The sequence below is a fragment of the Humulus lupulus genome, chromosome 2, assembly GCF_963169125.1.
Source record: "Humulus lupulus chromosome 2, drHumLupu1.1, whole genome shotgun sequence".
Classification (NCBI taxonomy): domain Eukaryota; kingdom Viridiplantae; phylum Streptophyta; class Magnoliopsida; order Rosales; family Cannabaceae; genus Humulus; species Humulus lupulus.
Window position 1 is genome coordinate 207,327,804 of NC_084794.1, and position 23,833 is coordinate 207,351,636.

The 23,833-nt window shown below is 37.1% G+C and overlaps 1 protein-coding gene and 1 long non-coding RNA gene across 2 annotated transcripts; both read left to right on the plus strand.

Annotated features, from left to right (window-relative positions):
* Nucleotides 1–3,243: 3,243 nt before the first annotated feature.
* Nucleotides 3,244–7,597, plus strand: LOC133816506 (uncharacterized). Its single transcript, XR_009885292.1, has 3 exons — nt 3,244–3,377; nt 6,004–6,066; nt 7,385–7,597. It is a non-coding gene; the product is annotated as an uncharacterized LOC133816506 (long non-coding RNA).
* A 185-nt stretch (nt 7,598–7,782) lies between these two features.
* Nucleotides 7,783–10,402, plus strand: LOC133815117 (probable diphthine methyl ester synthase). The gene is made up of 6 exons (XM_062247996.1): nt 7,783–8,679; nt 8,779–8,903; nt 9,410–9,644; nt 9,736–9,743; nt 9,966–10,057; nt 10,182–10,402. Exons 1-6 carry the CDS (start codon nt 8,530–8,532, stop codon nt 10,400–10,402), a joined length of 831 nt encoding a protein of 276 aa, XP_062103980.1. The 5' UTR covers nt 7,783–8,529.
* The last annotated feature ends 13,431 nt before the right edge of the window (nt 10,403–23,833 follow it).

A 23,833-nucleotide genomic window follows, 5' to 3' on the forward strand; every position in this document is an offset into this window, starting at 1 on the left:
CCTGCTAGCTCAGCTGGCGAAGTTCTTCCTCTGTTCATTTCAGTCTTGCTTCCATTTTAGCAAACATCTGTTGACAACTCTATGGGGCAGGTGGAGGGTCCTGACCCTGGTTATCATCCTCGGCCCGATTGCCGCGGAGTCTAGATGATTGACGAGGAATCTCAACAAATATGCCTGCAATCAATGACATCGCTCATCAGGCATGATAACAACATCCAGACCACCTCCCAATCACATTAGTCAACCACAAGTAACAATCCACATAACACTCAAATAACATATAGCACACAGTGGGCCATGCCCTAACATCATGCATACATTAAATCATTGATCATGCTCTATATCAAATAAGAAAGCAAACAGGGCATCTAAGCACGTATTCCAACATAATAATCAATCATACCAACCAACCCTGAGTCGAGCTTGCCACTGACAACGAGCGTACATGTTCAGTCATTCTCCAGAAACCATAAACCATGGCTCGCTTTGATACCAAGTTGTAACGCCCTACTGCCTTTAGAGCCGTTACTCAGTGAGTTTAAAAATGTGCAATTACTCGCAAATTAAGGTTTCAGACAAAAGTGTAATTAAATCATAACCAGAGTCATAAACTTGAGAATAAACCTTTCATTGAAAATTTATAAAACATTTAGCATTTGGGATCCCAAAAACATTGTTTGGAAATATTTACAACTCAAAATATAATTAGAGTCGACTAAACGACACAATTCAGGTTTTGTACAAACATTTCCCAAAAACACCCCTGGCCGTGGCAGCCAGACAGACCGGACATGTACGCGCCGCTCGTCCTGCTTGCCATACTCAAGGTTGATCAACTCTCCCTTTGCCTTTACCTGCACCATAGAGCACCTGTGAGCTGAAGCCCAGCTAGAAAACCCTCACAAGCAGATAATAAATGCATATCAAACACTTAATATAAAATCAAGCCAACACCAGGTCATACAAGTATGGCCATGCCGTCCCAGGCGCTTTACCAGGCCCTGGGTTCACGGTCTAAACCGTAAGGTTATCCCAGGTATCCCTTGGGGTCTCACCCTGGCAACTCGCACTCTGCGTGCTAAACGCTGCACCCAGCCCCTTATCGTTCTCGGCCTTCGCCATTCCAGGCCTTCGCCGTTCCCGGCCATCACCGTTCCATCATTATTATATACACATAATATACTAAACATATATTAAAACACACATAAATTCAGTCAAAGGACCATGCCCCGCAACACAGTCATATAGGTTCGGGCCCTGCAACACAATCATATAGGGCCGAGCCCTGCAACACAATCTCTATGGGAACATTAGTTTTCTTACCTGTGTCTTGAGCTTTCTAAGCACCAATGTCCCGAGCACAGTTCCCTAGTTTGAGCCTCGTCGAAACCCATTGAAACGCATTAAGAATTTCATCCATCAAGTTCTAATCCACTAAATAGCTTCGAGCCATAATTCTAATCTCCGGGACCTTGAATTCTATCAATCCAGGTGATAAACTCCATCCCGAGCCTTAGCAATTAGGTTCCCAAGTCAAAACCCACAAGTCACCCTGCACCATGGGCTAGGGCCGCGGCTAGCCTCAAAACAGAGGCTAACAGCTCCTTGGAAACACACACGGGCCGTGGCATGCTTGGCCAAGCACCGCGGTGTGTCCCAAGGTCAGTGGCCTCCCCAGGCCTTGCGTGCACACAGACCGCGGTATGCCCCTCCTAGGGCCGCAGTCCTCGCCTCCAAACCCAGAAAAACACCATTTTTCCCTGCATTTCCTTCGAGCCAACACTTCCAAAATCACCTCAACCCAACACTTAAACCCAAAATTCACACTTAAGCAACCTAAACATACCAACAAACTCAAAAACCAATTCCTACACCCATTAAGGAATCAAAACCAATCTTTGAATCCAAACAATGCACATCCTAAGAAAACCAGCAAGAATTCAAGCAAAATACTTATAATTTGAAGCTTACCCTTGCTGAATTATGATTCTGTGTTGATCCTCTAGGTTCCAAGCTTTAATTCCTCAAGACTACCAGCCCAATTCCTTAGCTTCTAGTTAGTTTCACCAAGATTTCCTTTGATATGCCTTAGAGAAAAAAAATGGAGAGAGTGAAGAGAAGACAACTTCAAGAGAGAGGGAAAGAAAGAGTCGGTTTCTGAGTTTCTAAAGACTTCCTAGGCTTTGTGTTATTTAACTTAAGCTTTAAGGTTACCCCAAGGCTCGGGGTACCAAAAACATCCCCGAGGGCAAAATGGTAAATTTCCCCCATATTCCCTCCTAAACATTCTAACCTCGAATATATCACCAAATATTTATTTCCATAACCCGATCACCCCATAAAACATCTGATACCCGTAATACCCCTCGACCCGCCCTGGGTTGGGTTCTCAACCCCATTTTGACTTTTTGACTAACAGCTTCCTAGGACTGTCTCGGGTCGTGCTACACAGATATATCACAAACATATCACATTTATGCCCTCAACGGGATAAAATCACAAACATACCCCTAATACCCAAACGGGGCCCACATGCATGTTTAATTCAGCTAAACATGCATCTCTATCACATATTCACATAAGTTCACATATTATAACAATAATTCACTTATTACCCTCCAGGCACACTAATCAAGGCCATAAGCCTTATTAGCAAATTTGGGTCGTTACACTCAGCCTGTGCACTCACATTTCCCTTCGGCTTCCGGCCTTTGCCCTTGCCTCCATGACTACAACTTCCTAGGGTTCGATTGGGTGATGCAGACTGGGACGAAGCAGCAACTCTACCAATGCATGCAGATTGAAAAGCACTGTATACAGTGGGTGCTGCTCCGTATTCTGTTGGGGCCACTCTGAATCCAGGAGTTGACACGTCACTAAAACCTGTGGGTAGGACGTTCAGGCTGGGCTCGACCCCTCCCATACCTGGTTGGATAGAATCGTAAGAGGAATACTGGATCCCCGAAGCCACATGGCTAGGTGCGGTTAGAGTGGGGAAGGTCACAGGTCCTCTGAACGCTCCAATCTAAGATCCTCCCAACTGATATACTCTTGTGCTCAGCGAATGAAGTCATTGAGCCGCTAGTACCCCTCTGCTGGAGGTCATCCCACTACACCAAAAATCCCTTTTTGCAACACATAAGTATAACAGTATTGCAAAAGTATTATAATAGATAAAAATACTAAAATACCTAAAATATCTATAAAAAAATAAGTGGCAAATGAATTATTTATTTCTTTTTGTTTAAATGGTTCTCGTATCTTGCTCTGTGCAGTCAAATTGAAGGAGTGAAGTCCACTCGACTTCCCTCTTACGCCACTTTTCCCCATGTTTTGGCTCCAAATGGAGTGAACCCCTAGAGACCTTGAAGGAAACGGTATGGAGCTCTTTTGTTGTAGCTTTTGTTTTATTTTGGATATTTGTATGTGGGTTTTTCTGTTAATTGATTTGGTTTTACCTTGAAATTTCTATGTTCTGTTTTCATTAGGGATAGTTAGTAATATTTCTTATTGTATCATTAATACTTGGTTTGTTGTGACCAAGAGCTTTTCCACTAGTGATCAAAATCTTGTATTCTTTTGTGATTCTAAACTGTTTTTTACTTTATAGTAATTTATGAGATCTGTTATTTTATTGTTTTGCACTCTACAATCAAGTGATCAAATTCTTTATTTCACTATCCCTTGCATATATTGATCACAAAATTTGACTCACGAAAATGTGATTTTGGTGCCTTTAATTTGTACAATATTATGATAATTATTATCTCATTTTTATTGTTACTATGTTCCATAAGCTAATCTCAATAATTTTATTACTATTGTGGTTGGATTAGTATTGCAAGTAAATTTTGCTTAACTTCTCTATCATTATCCCCCTGTTTCTCTCTCACACATATATACATGAACACATATTTCTTATTATTAAGTCATTATAGTATACTCAAAGTTTTTATGCATACCATCTGTTTGAGGAAAAGTCTGAGTTAAAATCAATATTCTTTTGTTTTCATTCTTCATTCTTATTTGTAGTTGTACAATTAGCCATTTTGAAACACATAATATATAACATATATATGTGTAAGCATGGGAGTTGCGCACTGTGTAATCTTGCTTTAACACCACCATTATCTTTTATTATTGTCCTAATAAGTTACCATTTCTAGTATAGCTACTAAAGATGACTACTTTTAATACAAATATTCTAATGGAACTTTCTTATGAATTAATCTTTCATGAATGAATGAACCACAAATTGCATCTATTTATTGATTTATACTTGTGTCATTGATGCATTATTCTTGATTATATTTCATGCATTATAAAGATGAACCACATAATTTTATAACAAAGTCTTCTCTTTTTTCAATGCTCATACCTTATTATGACTTTCTTGCTTTTAGACGAAATAATGTGCAAGACTTGGCACCTGACTTGGCACCTGATCATGCTATACAAAATATTTTGACTATGTGTACAATGACTCTTTATGAAATAACATGTTGAATGCATTTTATAACTTAACGTATTTTTGTTTGTCTAATTATATGACATATTGAACTTTTTTTTTTTAACCTTTTGACCACATATATCTAAATTAACGCATGCATTAACCTTGCTTTTTAGGTCTCTCAAATTTTACATCCTTAAAAGAATGGAAGAAGCTAGCATGTTTAGAATGAACATTATTTTAGTTGTTTTAGTTTCCTCACCTTGTGTATTTATCACTCTGGTATCTCTATTTGTGCATCGTATAGTCTTGTAAACAAATTTGAACATCAATATTCATATGTCCATATCTTAGTTTGAGTATAGTATGTTTTTGCATCATATATAGGCTTTTCTTTTGTTCAAGAAAGTATAATATATTTTTTTACTAGTGATTCCCAGTCTATTGTGTGTGTTGCGTGTACCTCAGTCCCACCACCTGCATGGCTCCTGAGTTTTTATTGGTGAGGGAAACAATTAATATTTTACCTTTTAAGTGTGTTGATATTTCTGTTTTCAAGTTACATACATATTTTTTTACTTTAATATTGCACATAGTTTTTCTTGATTATTTTATTAACAAAATGTCATTTTAGTTTGTAATCGACTATCGAATAGCTGGGTTATAAATTGATATCTAATAATTATTATTGTGTCTTTTCTTTTGCTTAGGTTTGTTTCTTTGTTTTGCACTTGTGTTTGCCTCTAGAATATTAGTTTAACAAGGTCTATTTAATCCCTTTTACATTTATGTTTACATTTATATTTAAATTTTTAATCTTTCAATATGTAACCGTAGTTTGAAGTACTTAATGCACTGAGTACCTTGATAGCAAAGTCAAACAGGTTGCACAAACTTTTGCTTGAAAAGGTTATTGTTTTTTTAGTTGCTATATCATTAACTTGCATCCTAATTATGATGGTGGGAATAAGCAAGTTCGGTTGAGAATTGTAAAACCAAACCATAAGTTAGTTAGCAAATAGTTTCAAGTGTTCTAAGGATACTCTGTCTATGTTATAATTTGATGTATTATTAGGATTGGATCTTTAAATTAATGCTCCTATATAAAACACCTAGTTTTTCTCTGTTTGTGGCTCTGGAGAATAAATAAACTTGCTTGAACTTTATCCAAACTAAGACAATATTAAAGATTATGGAATTTATTTAAAGTGACTTTATATATTGTATATTTGTGGAGCTCTGAATTTTTTTAGGCTGGTTATACTGTTCTCTTACTCTGGTCCTGTATTGAAGGTACAAAAAAAAGCTCATGCTAATTCATTACATTCACAGATATTGTACTTGGATGTATTTTTTGCTCTTGTTATGGATCCCCCTCTATTTCAAATATAAAAAAAATTGTAAATCTAAGATTTGTGTATATATTTTGTCTTCATAATGTTTGTTGTTTTGGCTCTTCCACTTTTATCTATTATTTCACATTACCTTTGAGTTTTGGGATATTAGGTTTATTTTATCTCTTGATTTAACTTTGATGTGTTTGGTTTTTGTAGGTTCAATTTCCACGAATCTTGGATCATGGAAGTCTTGTAAGAAATTCTCATATTCCATGAGAAGTAAGTACACTTATGACTAGTATATGCCTTGCATAGAAGCACTGTCATGTTGAATATACATATCATTATATATGTCATACATTATTTGAAGTTTGTATAGAAAATAAGAACCATCCATCATGCATGTATTCATGAATGAAAGATTGCTATGCATGTAGAAAATCCAAGTATAATAGAGTGATGCATGCAGTGAGATACCTTTGTACAGATTCTGAACAATTCTCATCACTAAAGCAACCTTAACCATGTTTTTCCAATCATATTAAATATCATCTATTTCTTCTTTTCCACATGAAATATTGATAAATGAATATGGACCAAACAGGGGAGTCCGTGAATCGTTCAAACTCATATTATTATAGCTGGTCAATAATATAATAGTTGATGAGTTTTGTTTTATTTTGGTCTTTAGTTAATCTACCAAGTTCTGAGTTTCTGACCCCCCAGTTGAATTCAACTTCTTATTTTTGACTGCAAAGTCATAAAAAATGATGGGACTATATCATTTTAGTATATATGTGTACTTCTTTAAATTGTATTAGTCACTGGTTCAATTTATCAGCAAAATAATAATCAGATTTAACTTGTTCATTAAATTTTGACCATGGATTACTTTATATATCATTGCTATAAGACCAGACCAGTGACTATATTCTTAGAAAATTCATCATATATATATATTAATAATTATCTATAAATTCCCTATGTTTTGTATTTTTTTAATCAGAAATAAAATTAAATGAATAATTAATAATGATTCTTAGAGACAGTGTTTTATGTGTTTCTCTTAGAGACAATGTTTTGTGTGTTTGGTTTTTAATGGTATTAGCATAGTAGAATTTTGATGCTCTTTACTCACTCTTCCATATCTCATTTCACTTTGTTATAATTGACATGTGATTTTTTACTCTATTTAACAAGCCCCACTCCATAGCTCCTGTCTCATATGATTTATTTCTAAAGCAAAGCCTATCTAGGACTTCTTGTAGACTTTTTAATTCAACTTCTCTCACCTCTAAAGCATTATGGATTGAATATGGTTCTGTGTCCTCAAGTTGCAGATGTATATTAGCAAGATCAAGTTCCCTTTTTTGTTTTGACAGTACATAAAAATAAAAAGAAGACGAAGAAAATAAATTTAGACCAAAAGTACTAGCTATATAGACATTAATAGGATTGGCGATTTAAAGTGATCACTTGTATGTCTAGTGTTTTTGTAATCTGAATTTCAAGATGGTTAAGTTCTGGGATTAGTTTTTCTACCTTTGCTCTTTTGAATTCTGATTCGATTTTGAATTATTTTGAATAAAATAAATAGGAAAGAGTGAGTTAGGGTGGGGAGCAGCAAGGATATGTTTGAAAGAAAAAATGCTGAAGTTAAGGCCACTAATCTGCCACTCCAAAGGGCCACAACCATAATAATATTAAAGTTTTCTTGAAAAACTAATTGCTTTTTCTTCAATATTTGCCTCTGTGGACACCATAACAGCCATAAAGAGTTATATAGCTTCAACCCTATTACTGAAATTAACAAATTTGTTTCTTCTCTCTTTTGTTCTCTTTTGTTACTCTATTTTCTATGGTCATTTAAATTCAATTGATAGTTAAAATAAATCGGAAAGTGGTGGAGATTGGACCTTTTTTTTTATTAATTTCCATAGTGTAAATTCAGTAGTGATGAGATACATACATGTTGTATATAAAATATCCATAGCTTTTTAGTGATTTTGTATATAGTACAACAGCGAATACAATATTCAAGATCTCAATTATAATGTTATGATCCTAACCCAAGCCCCACTTTATCTGTTAAATCTTGCACCAAATCAAAAAGAAAATTCTGAGAGTGAGATAGAATGATCATAGATCATTATTAACAAAGTCCAATAATGTTTGATTGTTGGTATTTTCATATTAATATGCCCACTTATATTAAATACTTATATTAAATTTGGTTATACGTCATAATATACACCTATAATATACACCTTTACCAAAGAGCCTCTTCCACAGCTTTAGTGGCAGCTATGATTATGAAGTGAAAACATTTGATAACTACTGAATTTAAATTGGATTTTTTTTTTTTGTTGATAATATATACTTGTGACAGACTTTGAATTCTTTAGTTTGGACTATTAGGAACTGGTGTAGTGCTATGAATTTATAGAAATATACTTAATGAAGAAGACATGATTAAATGCATGCAGCCCTTATATATATGTCTGTGTGTTTATGGAAAAGGAAACAGGCTAGGACAGAATAAGATTCTCATAGTTATATTTTATGAATATTGTTTTTGTTTAGCCATTTTTTAAACAACAAACTGCAGATTCTCATGAATAAAGATTTTTTTTTTAAATTCTTTGGCACCGACAAGGTTTTAGTGGCATTTCATTGCAGTTCAGCTCTTAGCTTCAAAGTGGAGCAATCGAGCTAGGGTTTTAGCAGAAGAGAGAGAGAGAGATGTTGTACATAGTGGGATTGGGATTTGGTGACGAGAGAGACATAACTCTTAGAGGCTTAGAGGTGGTGAAGCAATGCGACAAGGTCTACATCGAAGCTTATACTTCTCTTCTCTCTTTCGGTATCTCTTCAGATGGCCTTTCTACCCTGGTACACTTCTTTCTCTTTCTCTTCAATTTGGTTACTTTCTTTTGCACCAATTTCCAAAGCTAACAACTTTATTGATTAATTTCTTTTTTCATTGGTTAGGAAAAACTTTATGGAAGGCCAGTGATTCTTGTCGATAGAGAAATGGTTGAGGAAGAAGTTGATGAAATACTCTCAGCTGCTCATGTTTCTGATGTGGCTTTCCTTGTAGTTGGCGACCCTTTTGGGTATGTTCGTTCAATTTTCTATTTTTCTTTTCTTTGTGATTTTTTTTCTTGTTTATATTAGAAATTATATCATTTCTTCCTCATTAGATGAATGTTACATGTATGTATATATGCATTGCTGATTTGGGCCATCTCGAATTCCATGGATATGTAGAAGAAGATAATTGTGATCGTAAATATTCTTACTTAGCTGCACAAGGACCTTTGAAAGTCCTTAGATTGTAATTGTTCGTTTTTATTGATTTTGGTCATGTTTGGCAAGTAGTTTTCGATTGGATAAAAACTAATTTGAGACAAAGTTATAAAATTTTTTTCTCAAGTTTGTCAATGAGATTAAATTATCCTATTGTAGTTGGATTAATTAGGTTTTCAGATTCAAACTTTTCTCTGATCGTTATTCAATCTTACTTTCCAAATATTACATTTATATACATGCGATTCTTTGTTCAATTTACTTAAATTTCCCTCTATTCTTCCTCATGTTTATATATGGATTTCCTACTCAGAGCAACAACTCACACTGATCTTGTTGTTCGGGCAAAGAAATTGGGTATTGTTTTCAAAGTAATACACAATGCTTCGGTGATGAATGCCATTGGAATTTGTGGGTTGCATCTCTACCGTTATGGAGAGACAGTGTCAATACCAGTCTTTGCTCAAACCTGGAGACCAGACAGCTTCTATGAGAAAATTCAAAGCCACCAGAATCTTGTTCTACATACTCTCTGCTTATTAGGTGAGGTGAGACAAGGTTCTCTGAAAGTTTGATAAGAGTTGCAAAATCTGAGATTCTTATTAACACAAACATTTCTTTTTACTTTTGTTATCAAAGATATTCATGTGAAAGAACCCTCCCTGGAAAGTGATTGACCATTTTTTTATTATACAAAAAACCTTTTCAAACACAGCCGTCGAAAATGCTCGACATCTTGTTTGGAATGACATTTTGCAAAGAATTATCAAAAGAACGCACTTTTCACCAATTTTTTTTGTTTGGATTGCAAGACCAACTAATGACAATTTCTTGTTTGTTTGGAATGACAATTTCTTGTTTAATTTTAGAGGGAAGAAGCAGTATGAACCACCTAGGTACATGACAATAAAGACTTCCATTGAGCAGCTCCTGGAAGTTGTGCAAGCAAAAGTAGAATATGGTAATGATAACTACTACTATTACTCTATGACTCACTCATGTCTTAACTTTGAATTTCAAAGAACTAAATCAGACTTAGTTTATCAATTTAACATTGAATGTTGTTGTATTATGTTGTGTTGCAGTCTACAATGAAGACACGGAGTGTGTTGGTTTTGCTAGAATTGGAAGTGAAGTGAAGATCGTTGTGGCTGGTACAATGAAACAACTTCAATTGATACATTTTGGAGCTCCTCTTCACTGTCTTGTCATAACAAGCAATACCCATCCAGTGGAAGAAGAAAGGCTGGATTTCTACAGAGTGGGAAAAGAGAATCTGGAGCAAGTAGATGACAGGACATCATAATGAAAGCACACGTTTAAGTAAGGTTGTATTTGGAATTCATCTAATATTATTTGAGTTTTGCTAAAGTACATTAAGGTGTCCAACACTACTTAAATCGGCATAGGCATCACACGTGTTTTTGAATATTTTCTTGAGCATTCGCTCTGTTGTTAGCACTAGGAAAGGGCTATTGTTTGTTACCTCTTCAATTTCATGTTTTTTTCCTATCAAATAGTACTGTAGGAGTGTGCAACTACTCAAATTTTGACGTGTAATTATGTAAAAAATTAAACTCTTCAATATTTTGTGCTGAAAGTAGTAACTTTTCAATATGTTGAATATTTAAGACTACTTGAATACTTAAAGAACATTTTGTTGTTGATGGCAGTGTTGAATGTTTTAAACTAATTTGTGGATTGTTAATACAATGTTGAATGTTTTTACTTTTTGTTATTTGAAAATCAAGTTCATTTGATGATGCTAGTATATATTAGAAAGCTAATTTTAATTATATAAATAAAAAATAAAAATATAATAGAATAAATTAGTGTTATATAAATGAATATATAATGAGAATTTAAACATATCTAAATATTAAAATAATACGAAAAATGTGTTATAACATCTATTGCAATAACACTTTTTATAAGTAAAGAATTTTGTTATGCAAACTTCATTAGATAACACAAAAAATGTGTTATACTAAAGTGTAGTATAACACAAATTTATAAGTATTGAAATGTGTTATATAATCGGCTATAAATAATATAATTAAACACTTATCTATTTATTAAAATAACACAGAAAGGGTGTTATCGTTGACAGTATAATAACACATATGTATAACAATGGTAAAGTGTTATGTAAAGTACCCTGACCTACGATAACATAGTCGGTCTTAACATGTCAAAAAGTGTTATGGTATGTTTTGATAACACATTTTTGGTCTTATTAAAAGCATTTTTTCTTGTAGTGTCCCAAAGCGGGGACTCTGCACGGATGCTAGACTGCAAGGCCATTAACTGTTGGCCATCGTCAACTCTCTTGGTTCTCGCCACATCCTCCTTGAAGCGTTTGATGTGTGCCTTGAGGGTCTCGAAGGGCCCTTGTTTTACGTTGGCCAAGGCATTAACCTCGAAGCTCACCTTCCGATCTCCTATGAACAGTCTTCGAAAGGCATACGATAGTTGATGCCATGATTGAATGGATCCTTGTCGGTTCTTCTTGAACAATTTATTTGCCACTCCGATTAGAGTGATCGGGAACACATGACATTGAGTGTCATCGAAGACACGGTGCACTGACATTAATCTATTGAACCTAGACAGGTGGTCAGTGGGGTCCCAGCCGCCATCGTAGGGCGAGATGGCTGACATCTTAAAACCCTGTGGTAGAGAGGCCTCCACAATGTGCGGAGGGCATGGCTCCACTTCTTCATCTTCCGTGTCTGATTCGTGGCCTTTCTGTGTAGCCATTCTGAGCATGATCCTCTTAAGACTTTCTAACTTTGTGTGGAGTAGGTCGTGGTCTCGATTGGCACTCTGCGCCGGGTTATCTCTTCTTCGGCCATTGAGGTTGTCCTGCAGGTCTGATATACCACTCCTGGCGAGCTCACACCCATTGTCCTTATTGTACCTTCGGGTATTAAGGTTTTCTTAGAGGTCAGCTTGTCCTCAAAATGTGTCATTATCCTCGGGATGAAGCACATTAGTTTCTCCGCCGAACTCAATATTCTCATTATTTACCGAGACACTGATGCCACGTTCTCGATGTAGTGAGATGTTCCTTAGGCGAACCCCTGGACCATTATTTCTACGGGGTAGGCATGGTCCTGAGGGGACACTACCTCTAGGCCTCATGCGGTCTATATGGGCGTGTCGGGGCGGAACGCCCCAAGCACCACGAGAGCTAACAGCCTGGCGGTGTCCTCGGACCCCTGGGCCTTTACTCTTACCACCTTGCTTGGGAACTTGGTGGTCCTCGGGATCCTAATGAGCCTTCTTCTGCTTTGGAGCAGGATTATCGTTGACTTTTTCTTTGTCTCGATCCTGTTGTGGCACTAGGGTTCCAACTCCTGCTGGGTGCTTGGTGGGCACTCCAATTGGCAGATCTTGCGCCTCTGAAACCGGGTGCTCAGGAGGCACTCCGGTGTATTGATAGGTGGCGCTCCAACAGGGTGCGCAGGTGGCACGCCAGTTGGTTGCGCAGGTGGCACGCCAGTTGGTTGCCCAGGTGGTACATTTCCATTAGGGTCCACTTGTAGCCCCTAGGCTGCAAGAGTGGTCTTCATGGCAAGTACCATCTCCTGTAGGGCGGCGATGTTACCCTCTTGGGCATCAATCTTCTGCTACTGGGTGGCCACGTGCTCACGAAGCACCACCACCTCTGGTGTCTCCTCTGCATACAAGGGCTGAGGGCATGCTTCCTCATCATACATTTCACATAATAATAATAAAGAAGTTACGTAACACATATATACAGATACAGGGAACCTTAGTCCCACACACAACCACATGGGTGCAGTTTTCTTGCCTTGAATCCCAAGAGGAGGATACAGAACGATCTCGAGCACGATCCTAAATCTTGACCCTTGGCACTAAACCTAAATTGATAGCTTGAATCTCCCAGGTAGACTCTGTCCACTTCTATCCTTAACTCCTTAGGTTCTTCTAAGTACAAATTCAGTTCAATTCTCAGCTTGTTCCCTTAGCTTCTCCTTCAAAAATTCAGAAATTTCCCCCTTAAGCTTCTTGAGAGAAAAATGTGAGATAGAGGGTGTAAGTGGGAATTGAAGGTTCTTAGCACTTGGGGTGGTTCCTGGATATGTCTAGAGTCTCCCCCCCCCCCCACCCCTTAGTTAATCCTTAACTCAAAATGACTGAACTACCCCCCTTTAGGTCACTTAGCCCTTTAATTTATTCTAGGGGTAAAATGGTCATTTCGCTCCCGGTTCCCGCTAATTCCTCAAGTGTTCCTACTATTAATCAATTAATCACTATTGACAGTGAGAACTCGTCAACGAAGTTAAATTAGAAAAACCAAAGTATAGAGCTTATCAATGAAGAACTTCAAAAAATCTAAACTGAAACTTAGAGAACTGTTGCAGAAAGAAAATGGTAAAAAGAACTTGTATTTCTTATGGTATGATGCTATAATATTTTTTCCAACCCCCTTCCATGTGGAAGTGTGGTTCCTTTTATAGTGGGCTCTAATGGCCCCTGATACATTGCGGTCCAGGGGACCAGATGCTACGCAAGTACACTGTCAGGAGAGTGGACTCAGGGGTAGTGGTGTTGGAAGAGTGGTGGTTTGCTCTAGTACATGTCAGGGGTCTGCAAAAGTACTCCTATCTTGGTAACATATTATGCCTCCACTACTTGTTGGGTACGGATCTCATAAGCGTGCTGAGGGAGTCCTTATCATGTACCATTCTTGCACTTCCACTACCTGTCTGGCGTGGACATCATATCCATACTCTAACTCTTCCTGGTCTGTAGGTGCGCTCCATACTTCTTCTGATTTCGTGTTGAATCGCTATGAGGCTTCCCCTTTCATGCCTTTATCGTGTGTTAAAGTGGTCCTTGATTTTACCTCTCGTGAGGACCCTAAGGACAAGGGACACTTAGTGGAGGCCATGTCTCGCGATGCCCCCTAAGGACGAGGCTGGTGTGCAAGACGAGGCCACCATGAGGACAACGGCGTGGCTGTTGCGCGTGGCATCTTGGGGGCCGTGAGACGCTTGTCTCTTGGTGGTGTCGGGAGGTGAGGTCTGTGAGTCCCTACTGGTATCACAGATCACCACACAAGGCGAGCCGCTGGTGGTGTTATGGCGCTGGCACGCGAGGCTCACAGGGTGTGCGAGGCGCTGGCACTCGAGGCTCCTGACGAGGGCCTACTGGGCGCGCGAGGCGCTGGCACGCCAGGCTCCTGACGAGGGCCTACCGGGCGCGCGAGAAGCTGGCATGCTAGGCTCACTGGGTGCGCAAGGCACTGGCACGCGAGGCCTACTGGGCGCGTGAGGCACTAGCACGCGAGGCTTACTGGGCCCGCGAGGCACTGGCACGCGAGGCCTACTGGGCGCTCGAGGCACTGGCACACGAGGCTTACTAGGCACGGGCACTGGCATGCGAGGCCTACTGGGCGTGTGAGGCACTGGCACGCGAGGCTTACAGGGCACGCAAGGCGCAGGCACGCGGGGCACTCGCACGTGAGGCACACTGGGTGCGCAAGGCGCTGGGCATGGCAGGCTCGGTGCGCGCGAGATGCTTCTTTGCGCGTGGCCCCTCGGCCATCTGGGCAGGTACGGGGAGCGTGAGGTGCTCCTTCGCGCGAGGCCCCTCAGTCATCTGGGCAGGTATAGGGCACGTGAGACGCAAGACAATGGTGGCCCAAGGGCACCGCGACTCAACCATGTATGTAAGCATTCATGGGACCTAAGCACGTACTTTGGGTCTTTTACAATCATGGAATTTTGAGCGTCTACAATCCCCTCATTTCTAGTTAATTACCAAATATTTATTCATTACTCAATAAATCCCAAAATATTCTCTAAATTCCCAAAATATCCCTAGGCTCCCCCCGAGCCAGGTATTTAAACCCCACTCTGACTATTTTGCTAAACCGCTCACTAAGACCGTCTCGAGCCATGAACTGCAAATATATCCACATAATAATGTGGTCTCAACCAAATATCACATAAAATCACATTTATGCCCTCAACGGGCCAAAATTACAAATATGCCCTTATAAGCTATAAAGGGCCCACATGCATATAATGCACTCATATATTCATATTAATCATGCATTCCACATAATCACACATTTAAACAATTAACACATACATATATCCAATTATGCCCTCCTGGCACGCTAACTAAGGCACTAAGCCCTATTATCAATTTTGGGTCGTTACAACTATCCCCTCCTACTGAGAATTTGGTGCTCGAAATTACCTGAATAACTCAGGATACTGATCTCACATTGCTAACTCTAGCTCCCAGGTTGCTTCTTCGACCTTGCTATTCCTCCATAACATTTTGACTAGAGGAATCGTCTTGTTCCATAGAACCTTATATTTCCTGTCTAGGACTTGAATTGGTCGTTCCTTATATGTCAAATCTTTCTGCAACTCCAAATCCTCATACTTCAATACATGAGTTGTATCTGAGACGTACTTCCGAAGCATAGAAATGTGGAATACGTCGTGAACCCCTGATAATGATGGTGACAGTGCCAACCTGTAGGCCACTAGCCCAATCCTTTCCAGGATCTCAAAAGTACCTATGAATCTAGAGCTTAGCTTTCCCTTTTTCCCAAACCTCCTCACCCCTTGCAGTGGTGAGACTTGTAGAAACACATGGTCCTCTACCTAGAACTCCATGTCCATACACTTAGGGTTAGCGTAGCTTTTATTTCTGCTCTGCAAGGTGAACATTCGAGCTCGGATCTTCTCAATAGCTTCATTAGTCTTCTGAACCAACTCCGATCCCAAATACTTTCTCTCACCCATCTTATCCCAATGAATGGGCGATCTACACTTTCTTCCATATAACATCTCGTATGGAGCTAATCCAAACGTTGATTGATAACTGTTGTTGTATGAAAACTCAATCAACGGGAGATACTTACTCCAAGACCCCTCAAACTCAAACACACATGCTCTAAGTATGTCTTCCAATACCTGAATGGTCCTCTCAGACTATCCATCTATTTGAGGATGAAAGGCTATACTGAACTTCAACTGAGTCCCGATAGCCTTCTGCAAACCACCCTAAAACTTGGAGGTATGTATGGGATCCCGAACTGATACTATAGACTTGAGAACCCCATGGAGACATACAATCTCCCTCATGTACAACTTCACATACTAATCCAAAGTATAGGTCGTCTTCACTGGTAGAAAGTGAGCTGACTTGGTGTATCTGTCTACTATCACCCACACCGAGTCATGTAACCCCACTGTCCTGGGTAAACCTCTCACAAAATCCATAGTAATGTCCTCCCCTTCCATTCGGGAATACCCAAAGGTTGTAGCAACCCCGCTGGTCGCTGATGCTCAGCCTTCACCTGCAGACATGTTAAACACTTGGCCACATACTCCACTACATCCTTCTTCATCCCAAGCCACCAATAAAGAGTCCGTAAATCCTGATACATCTTTGTGGTGCCCGGATAGAGTAAGTATGGCGTGGTATGAGATTCATCAAGTATCTCTCGTCTAATACCCACATCTGTTGAGACACAAATTTGATCCTTATACTGTAGCAAATTTTTCTCTGAAATGGAATAGTCCTTAGCCACTCCAGCTAGGACATTCCCTCTAACCTCCTGCAGCTGTATATCTTCCATCTGACCCTCTTTTATCCTCTCCCGAAGGGTCGAATGTAAGGTAATATTAGCCAATCGGCCCGCAACCAGCTCTATCCTTGCTCTAGCCATCTTCTTTGCCAAATCCTTTGATATCTATGTAAATCTGAATAACTGTCCCGGGCCCCTCTGGCTTAACGCATCTGCCACCACATTGGCTTTCCTTGGGTGGTAAAGGATATCACAATCATAGTCCTTTACCGATTCCAGCCAATGTCTCTGCCTCATATTTAAAGTCCTTCTAGGTGAAGAAATATTTCAAGCTCTTACGATCAGTGTATATCTTGCACTTCTCTCCATATGAATAATGTTGCCAAATTTTTAGTGTGAATACCACCACTGCCAATTCGAGGTCATGGGTAGAGTGCTGCTACTCATACTCCTTCAACTGCCATGATGCATAAGCAATAACCTTCTCATTCAGCATTAACATGCCCCCAACTCCAATGTTGATGCATCACAGTATGCCACAAACTTCCCTCCCTCCGAAGGAAGACTCAACACAGGAGCAGTAATCAATCGTCGCTTTAGTTCGTGGAAGATATTCTCACACTTATCAAAACAGAAAAATTTCAGATTCTTCCGTGTCAATTCTGTCATTGGTACAACAATCTTTGAGAACCGTTCCATGAACCGTCTGTAATATCCCGCTAATCCAAGGAAGCTCCTAACCTCTGAGGAATTCCTTGGCCTCGACCAATCTCTCAGTGCCTCTACCTTAGCTGGATCCACCTTAATCATATCTCCACCGATAATGTGTCCAATGAATGTCACTTCTGGTAGCCATAACTTGCACTTCTTAAACTTGGCATACAACCGATGCTCTCTCAGTCTCTGCAATACCTGCTGGAGATGTCACTACAAGAAAAAATGCTTTTAATAACATCAAAAATGTGTTATCAAAACATACGATAACACTTTCTGATGTGTTAAGACTGACTATGTTATCGTAGGTCAGGGTACTTTACATAACACTTTATCAGTGTTATACAGATGTGTTATTGTACTGTCAGCGATAACACAATTTCTGTGTTATTTTAATATATAGATAAGTGTTTAATTATGTTATTTATAGTCGATTATATAACACTCTTTTTGTGTTATACTACACTTTAGTATAACACATTTTTTGTGTTATACTATACTTTAGTATAACACATTTTTGTGTTATACTACACTTTAGTATAACACGTGTTATATTAGCTTAGAGAAACATAATCTTTTTTTACTTACACAAAACTAAGAAAAAAAATATGAAAATTGAAGCCAAATAAGGTAACATAAATAGATTTTTATTAATTACTCAAATGTAATTACATTATTTAGTCTACTAGTCTAGGCTTAAGAAATCATATTACAACATAATTTATGCCCAATTCAGATTCCTTTATCACTAAATACAAAACAAGAAATGTATACAAAAATTAGTGAAATACATTCTTCCATTCTAAAGTCCTCAACTACAAATGTTGTCAAGAATTGCTCCAAAGAAATCATCTCAATATACCTGCACATTGTAAAAGAAAAAGTCCTTTTATTATTAAGAACAAAAGTTCTTACCACCACAACAACAAACTTACAGTCTTTTCTTAAATGATACATTGAAAACTTCAAAAGAAGAAAATAGAAAACTAAGATAAATACTTATCTGTTTTAGTTCAATAAAATAAGAGAGCTATCAAGAAGGAGCTAGGGAATTTTCAGATGAACAATAAAATAAGAGAGAATCAGTAGAGAATTTATCTATGGTGATGAGTCTGATGACTCAAAACAGTCAGTTGGATCAGGAGAATTCAATCAAGATAAGCTCAAAAACAATTACAGGTCTTACATGAGCTCAAGAACAAGTGAAGAAGCTCCCCCGCCACCGTTGCATATGACACCAACCCCGTACTTTCCCTTTTTATGTCTCAATACCTGCAACAACATTATTCTTATTTCAGAAATTCCATGTAAAATATATCAGAGAGAGCATAGTTACCAATGTCTCTTTTATTCCATAGCTAAACTCTCAACAGAAATTTAAAAGAATAAATGACAAACACGAGATCACTTCACATGAGTATATGTAGAAAGCATAAGCTTAGATATGACCACGAACTATGACTTTAGATCATTAAGAAAACATGTAAACAAAACCAGAGAACTATATAAATGATATTAGAATGTCAAACTAGGAATGCATTGCAAGAGAAGGGAAGCTTATAGATTACCCCTAACAATGTGACCAGGATACGAGCTCCACTGCATCCTAATAGGTGTCCCAATGATACAGCCCCACCATGTGTTCATGTATATGTGTGAAAGAGAAGGAGAGGAAGGGAACGATAGAGAAGTTAAACAAAATTTATATATGTACCATACTATTCCAACCATAACAGTAATAAAGAGCACTATATATGCTTGTGTGCATATAAACATAACTGTGTGATGTAAGATATATATAAGATCCAATGGCCTAGAATCTAGATGACACTCATATTATATGTGTGCAAGGCAAACATGTGATTAGGCTTACTAAAAAAGAAGCAATAAAGAGCATAAATGGTTGTGCCAATTCATTAGTCTGAAATAGTTTGAGAGATTAAATAAAGAGCATGACCATGTATTTAGACTAAGTCCAACAAGCCATAAGAAACTCATAAAAGAGAAACACAAATAGAACACCACAATAAACTAAGCTACAAAAATCAGCAGCAGAGTGTGCTTTATGATCGAAGCCACTGCCAAAAAAAAATAGAGAGAGAAAACACAACAGACTAAACTTGGAAGTTTTATTAACCAACAATTCTGGACCAAAATCATTGTCAGAGAAGGATCCCTTCTAGTTATGAATCAAATTCTATTTTGCAACATCAAGAGAGATATTGACAATCCCTTTAACACAATCCAAACCCAAACACAAATAGAGATATTGACACCTAGAATAAACAACCAAACAAAAAGCTATTATGCAGCATGTCTGTTTTAGTATCCAGGATAGCTTTTCCCAAAGAATAACTGCTGTCTTTGTAGACAGAATTGTACAGTAATGGACAAATACACAATTGATCAAGGTATTGGGCTTCAAGGGTAGACAAAAGTTAATTATTTTATCTCCAAAACGATTTGTAACCACTAACCAGTAAAGTACATATGCTATAAATATAGAGAGTGAATGTATCAGAGAGTAACAATTCCACTACAATGAAGCTTCATATAAAATCATACCAGTATGAGCAATCGATTATTAGCGCGCAAATAGCCTTTAATTGCATCATTATTAGGAAATTATAGTCCATCTATAACTTCACAAATACAAGTATGGGATCTTTCTAAAACTAATAACAAATATATTAAATATCTCCCTGTCATGTACCTCAGCACTCTGTCTTTCATTCTCAGAGTTTCTTAGCAACAATATTCAGAGATATTTTTTATATCCAAAGAAACAGATAGCTAATATGATGTAAAAGATGACTTTTAAGATAGCTTTTTCAAACCCCAAAGGAAGTAGGGAAAGAGAGGGGGCAGGTAAGTTTACAATAAGGAAATCAAGAGAAAAAAGGTATGCGCAGAAATAAATTAAGTAAGAAAATTGGAATGCATCATTGCGGAGTAAAAATAATCCGAGAGTAGATTAAAAAGAACAAAAAATTGTACCTGTGACAACATATAGAGCACATAAAAAGCATGGAAATCAAGAGAGCGATCCTGTAAAGAAAGAAAGATAGGATCAGAAAGAGTACACAGTCGTTACTCCTTAGGAACTAGAAAGTTACATCTAACATGTGAGAAATAATCATAGCAAAATTGGAGTGTATAAATATCATATGAATGAAAATACATATAGCTTATTAGCTTTTATGTTTAGACATTTAGTTGACGCACTGGCATGAGAAACTGAGGTTCAATTCAAGAAAAAAACAAAGATGGGGCACAATGATGTGACCTACTCATCAAGATACCACATAGATGGGTCACTGATGTGATCTATACCAAGCTTAACACTCTCAAGGTCCTATTTTAATCGTACCAGGTAAGCCTATACCATTTGAAATATAGAACCATTATGTCTAAACGAGTGCTTGCTTAATCTAACAATGATAAGATACGGTTCAGTATACACAACTATCAACAACACTTAAAACATTTGCCCAAATACCAAATAGCCCAAAAAAATATAGTGAGATATAAATTGTCCATTCATATAGTAATTACTGACTAAGATGGCCAGAAACGAACCAAGTGATGTATTGGAACAGTTGTCAATGTTCCAAATCTGTCGTTAATTCGTCCAACAATTTCATGGACCTGGCTTGTGAGTTTTTGATCTGTGAAAATGCAATATGAAACAATGTATTAATTGAATTTTAGCAACAAAGCAAACAAAATGCACTTAGAATTGACAGTAAAAAGATGGAGAGACAAAATAAAACTATATTCATTAATGGTTCAAACTTAACATAAAGAAACATATTCCAACTCAAATGTCCAAAAAAATCATCATTTTCATGTGACTGAAATTAATTGTATAGTTTCATGATTCCATCCTTGAAACAAAGAGTGTAATAAATATAAAATATGTTGACTTCAGTAATTGATGATTTCAGATTTTTATAATCTTTAAGAACAGTAGACTTTTTTCTTTCTTCTTCTTTTCTTATTTGGTCTTATTGAATAAATGTAAAGTATAGACTTGGAAATGTTTATCACATTAAATAGAAATAAAAAAGAGGAAAAAACAATAAAATGCGTGTTGCATATCTAAAACCAGAAAACGAAATTGAATTGAACTTACTTTCTGCTGCTTCTGGAATTCTTCTCACAAACTCGGAGTTTACAACACTAATGTACGTTTCCTGGCCTAGATACCACGAATTTAGATTGTCTATTCGAAGGTTCCACATGTCACTATTGTCTAGAGAAATCAAAATTGCTGTCCAAGCTCTGGGAAAGACCTGTAACCAGTTGAAAAATCATTATGTTAACAAGACATGATTCACTTCTGACAGAATATGGCTCTTGATTAAGGGAATTCTGGTGCAACGACTCAAGAAAATATGAGCTAAATATTAAGCTAACTAAATGCAATGCTACAGAGAACACACCACCAAAAAAAATAAAGAAACAAAACAACAATAGCAAAATCAATCAGCAATAGCAACATCAAATGTCAAAATAAAGTTACATACTGTATTGTACTAAGATAAATACACTTGAATAATAAAAAAATAGAAAAAAAAGTATTAAGCATGCTTTGCAGTACTGACAACATAATGCTTTGCTTTTCTAATATGAGTAGTGGCACTTAATTGTTGAGGCTAAACAGTTAATGCCCTCACATTCAGACAAGAAGCTAATGTTACTCATATGCTAAAAAATTTCCTGTTTAAAAAAAGAAAAAAGGAAAAGTTACAATATGATAAGTAATTTTTCACATATAAGTTGAAGGAACCCATTAAAAATGAAAACTGAAAACTGAAAGGGACAAAGAACTAAAAAATTCCATTTGACTGTCAGCTTACCAGTTGGAGTGACCACCTGTTTTTCTGTAAATGGCAGATGTCCCAAACCATGCTAACCAACCTGGTAATAATTTCAAGATCATTACTCATTGACTAATCCCATTCTCAAAATGCAAAACCATAAATAAACCATTCTCAAAATATATGATTCCCTCTATGCACATAACAAGGTTTTGCAATCTATCACATAAATGCAAAATCAAAGCAAGGAACAAAGACAGATATAGAAGTTTGTCATGTATTCGCATTAGTTATACCAATTAAGTAATGAACATCAAAAGCTAAAATGGCTTGCTGTTTGTTAATTTATTCCAACAAAAACTGAGAAATTACCTTATAAATCACTGAGTTTGTGAGCGTTTTTCTTGCTCAAATTTGACTCTTTCTCTCCATTTCCAGGCATAGCTAATTCTTTCGCAAAAATAAGTGCCTAGCAAAGAACCAACATCAAATTTGAACAAAACAAATGCATGTCACTTGAATCAGCATCCAAAGAAGAGTTGAAACTTGTTTTTCAGAATTACAACTAGAGAATGAGATAGAGAAACCATTTTTCAAAATCCCAAAACCCAAATTCTCAATCTAAACAAGTCATAACAAAACATAAATAGAACCAAGGAAAGCTTAAAAACACCCCTGAATTTTTAACAACAACTCCATTAAACACCTGATTGCCATCCCAATTTTTAAACTTACAAGCATAATGAAAAAAAAAAATACACTCTGAATCTTTAAACAAGAGGGAAAGTTTTTAGTTCAACAAGTGTCACATGCAGATGCAATTGTTTTAAAAGTTAAAAAAAGGACCCATGTGTCGTAGAAATCACTCCACTGTGATATTGAATCCTTGATTTTTAGCTTGCACATAACAAGGTTTTGCAATCTATCACATAAATGCAAAATCAAAGCAAGGAACAAAGACAGATATAGAAGTTTGTCACATCTGCAAAATAAACAAAGAAATATTTTATTGTTATTATTTAGCATCACAAATCACTTCAAGAATATTGTTAGAGAATTTTTAAAAAAATTCAAAAAAATTGAGTACTATTAAATGCTAGCTGACTTACCATGGCAACAGCACCAGTAGTGCGGCAAAATCGTCTTAATTCAGATTACTGATGAGAAAAATTAATTTAATAATACAAAGAGTGCAATATTTTATATATAGGTGGCAGATGATGGTTAGTTGAACTCATCATTCAGAAGGGACCAAGTTGTATGAATTAAGTGTAAATGTCAAAATTAGCTGACATACGGATCAAATTCCACCAACCCAAATTTTATAGAAGTAAAATGAGTAAATAAACAAATATAATAAAGATTGTAAATTTTGTTAAATCATCACTTCAGCATGTAAAAGAATTAGGCGCTGCTTGGCTTTGATGAAATAGGAGAACGAACGGTTGCTTCTAAATTCATCAGAACCAATGCATATAATTTCCTTCTTGTAAGGGTTGCATCTCACAAGGGTTTCTAATTTTCATTTAAAAGTTTAAACTCCAAACTTTTCACATAGCAACAATGCTTAAAGCTAGTGAAAAGATTGCACAAACTGGTTGTGAGGAAAATGCAAGTC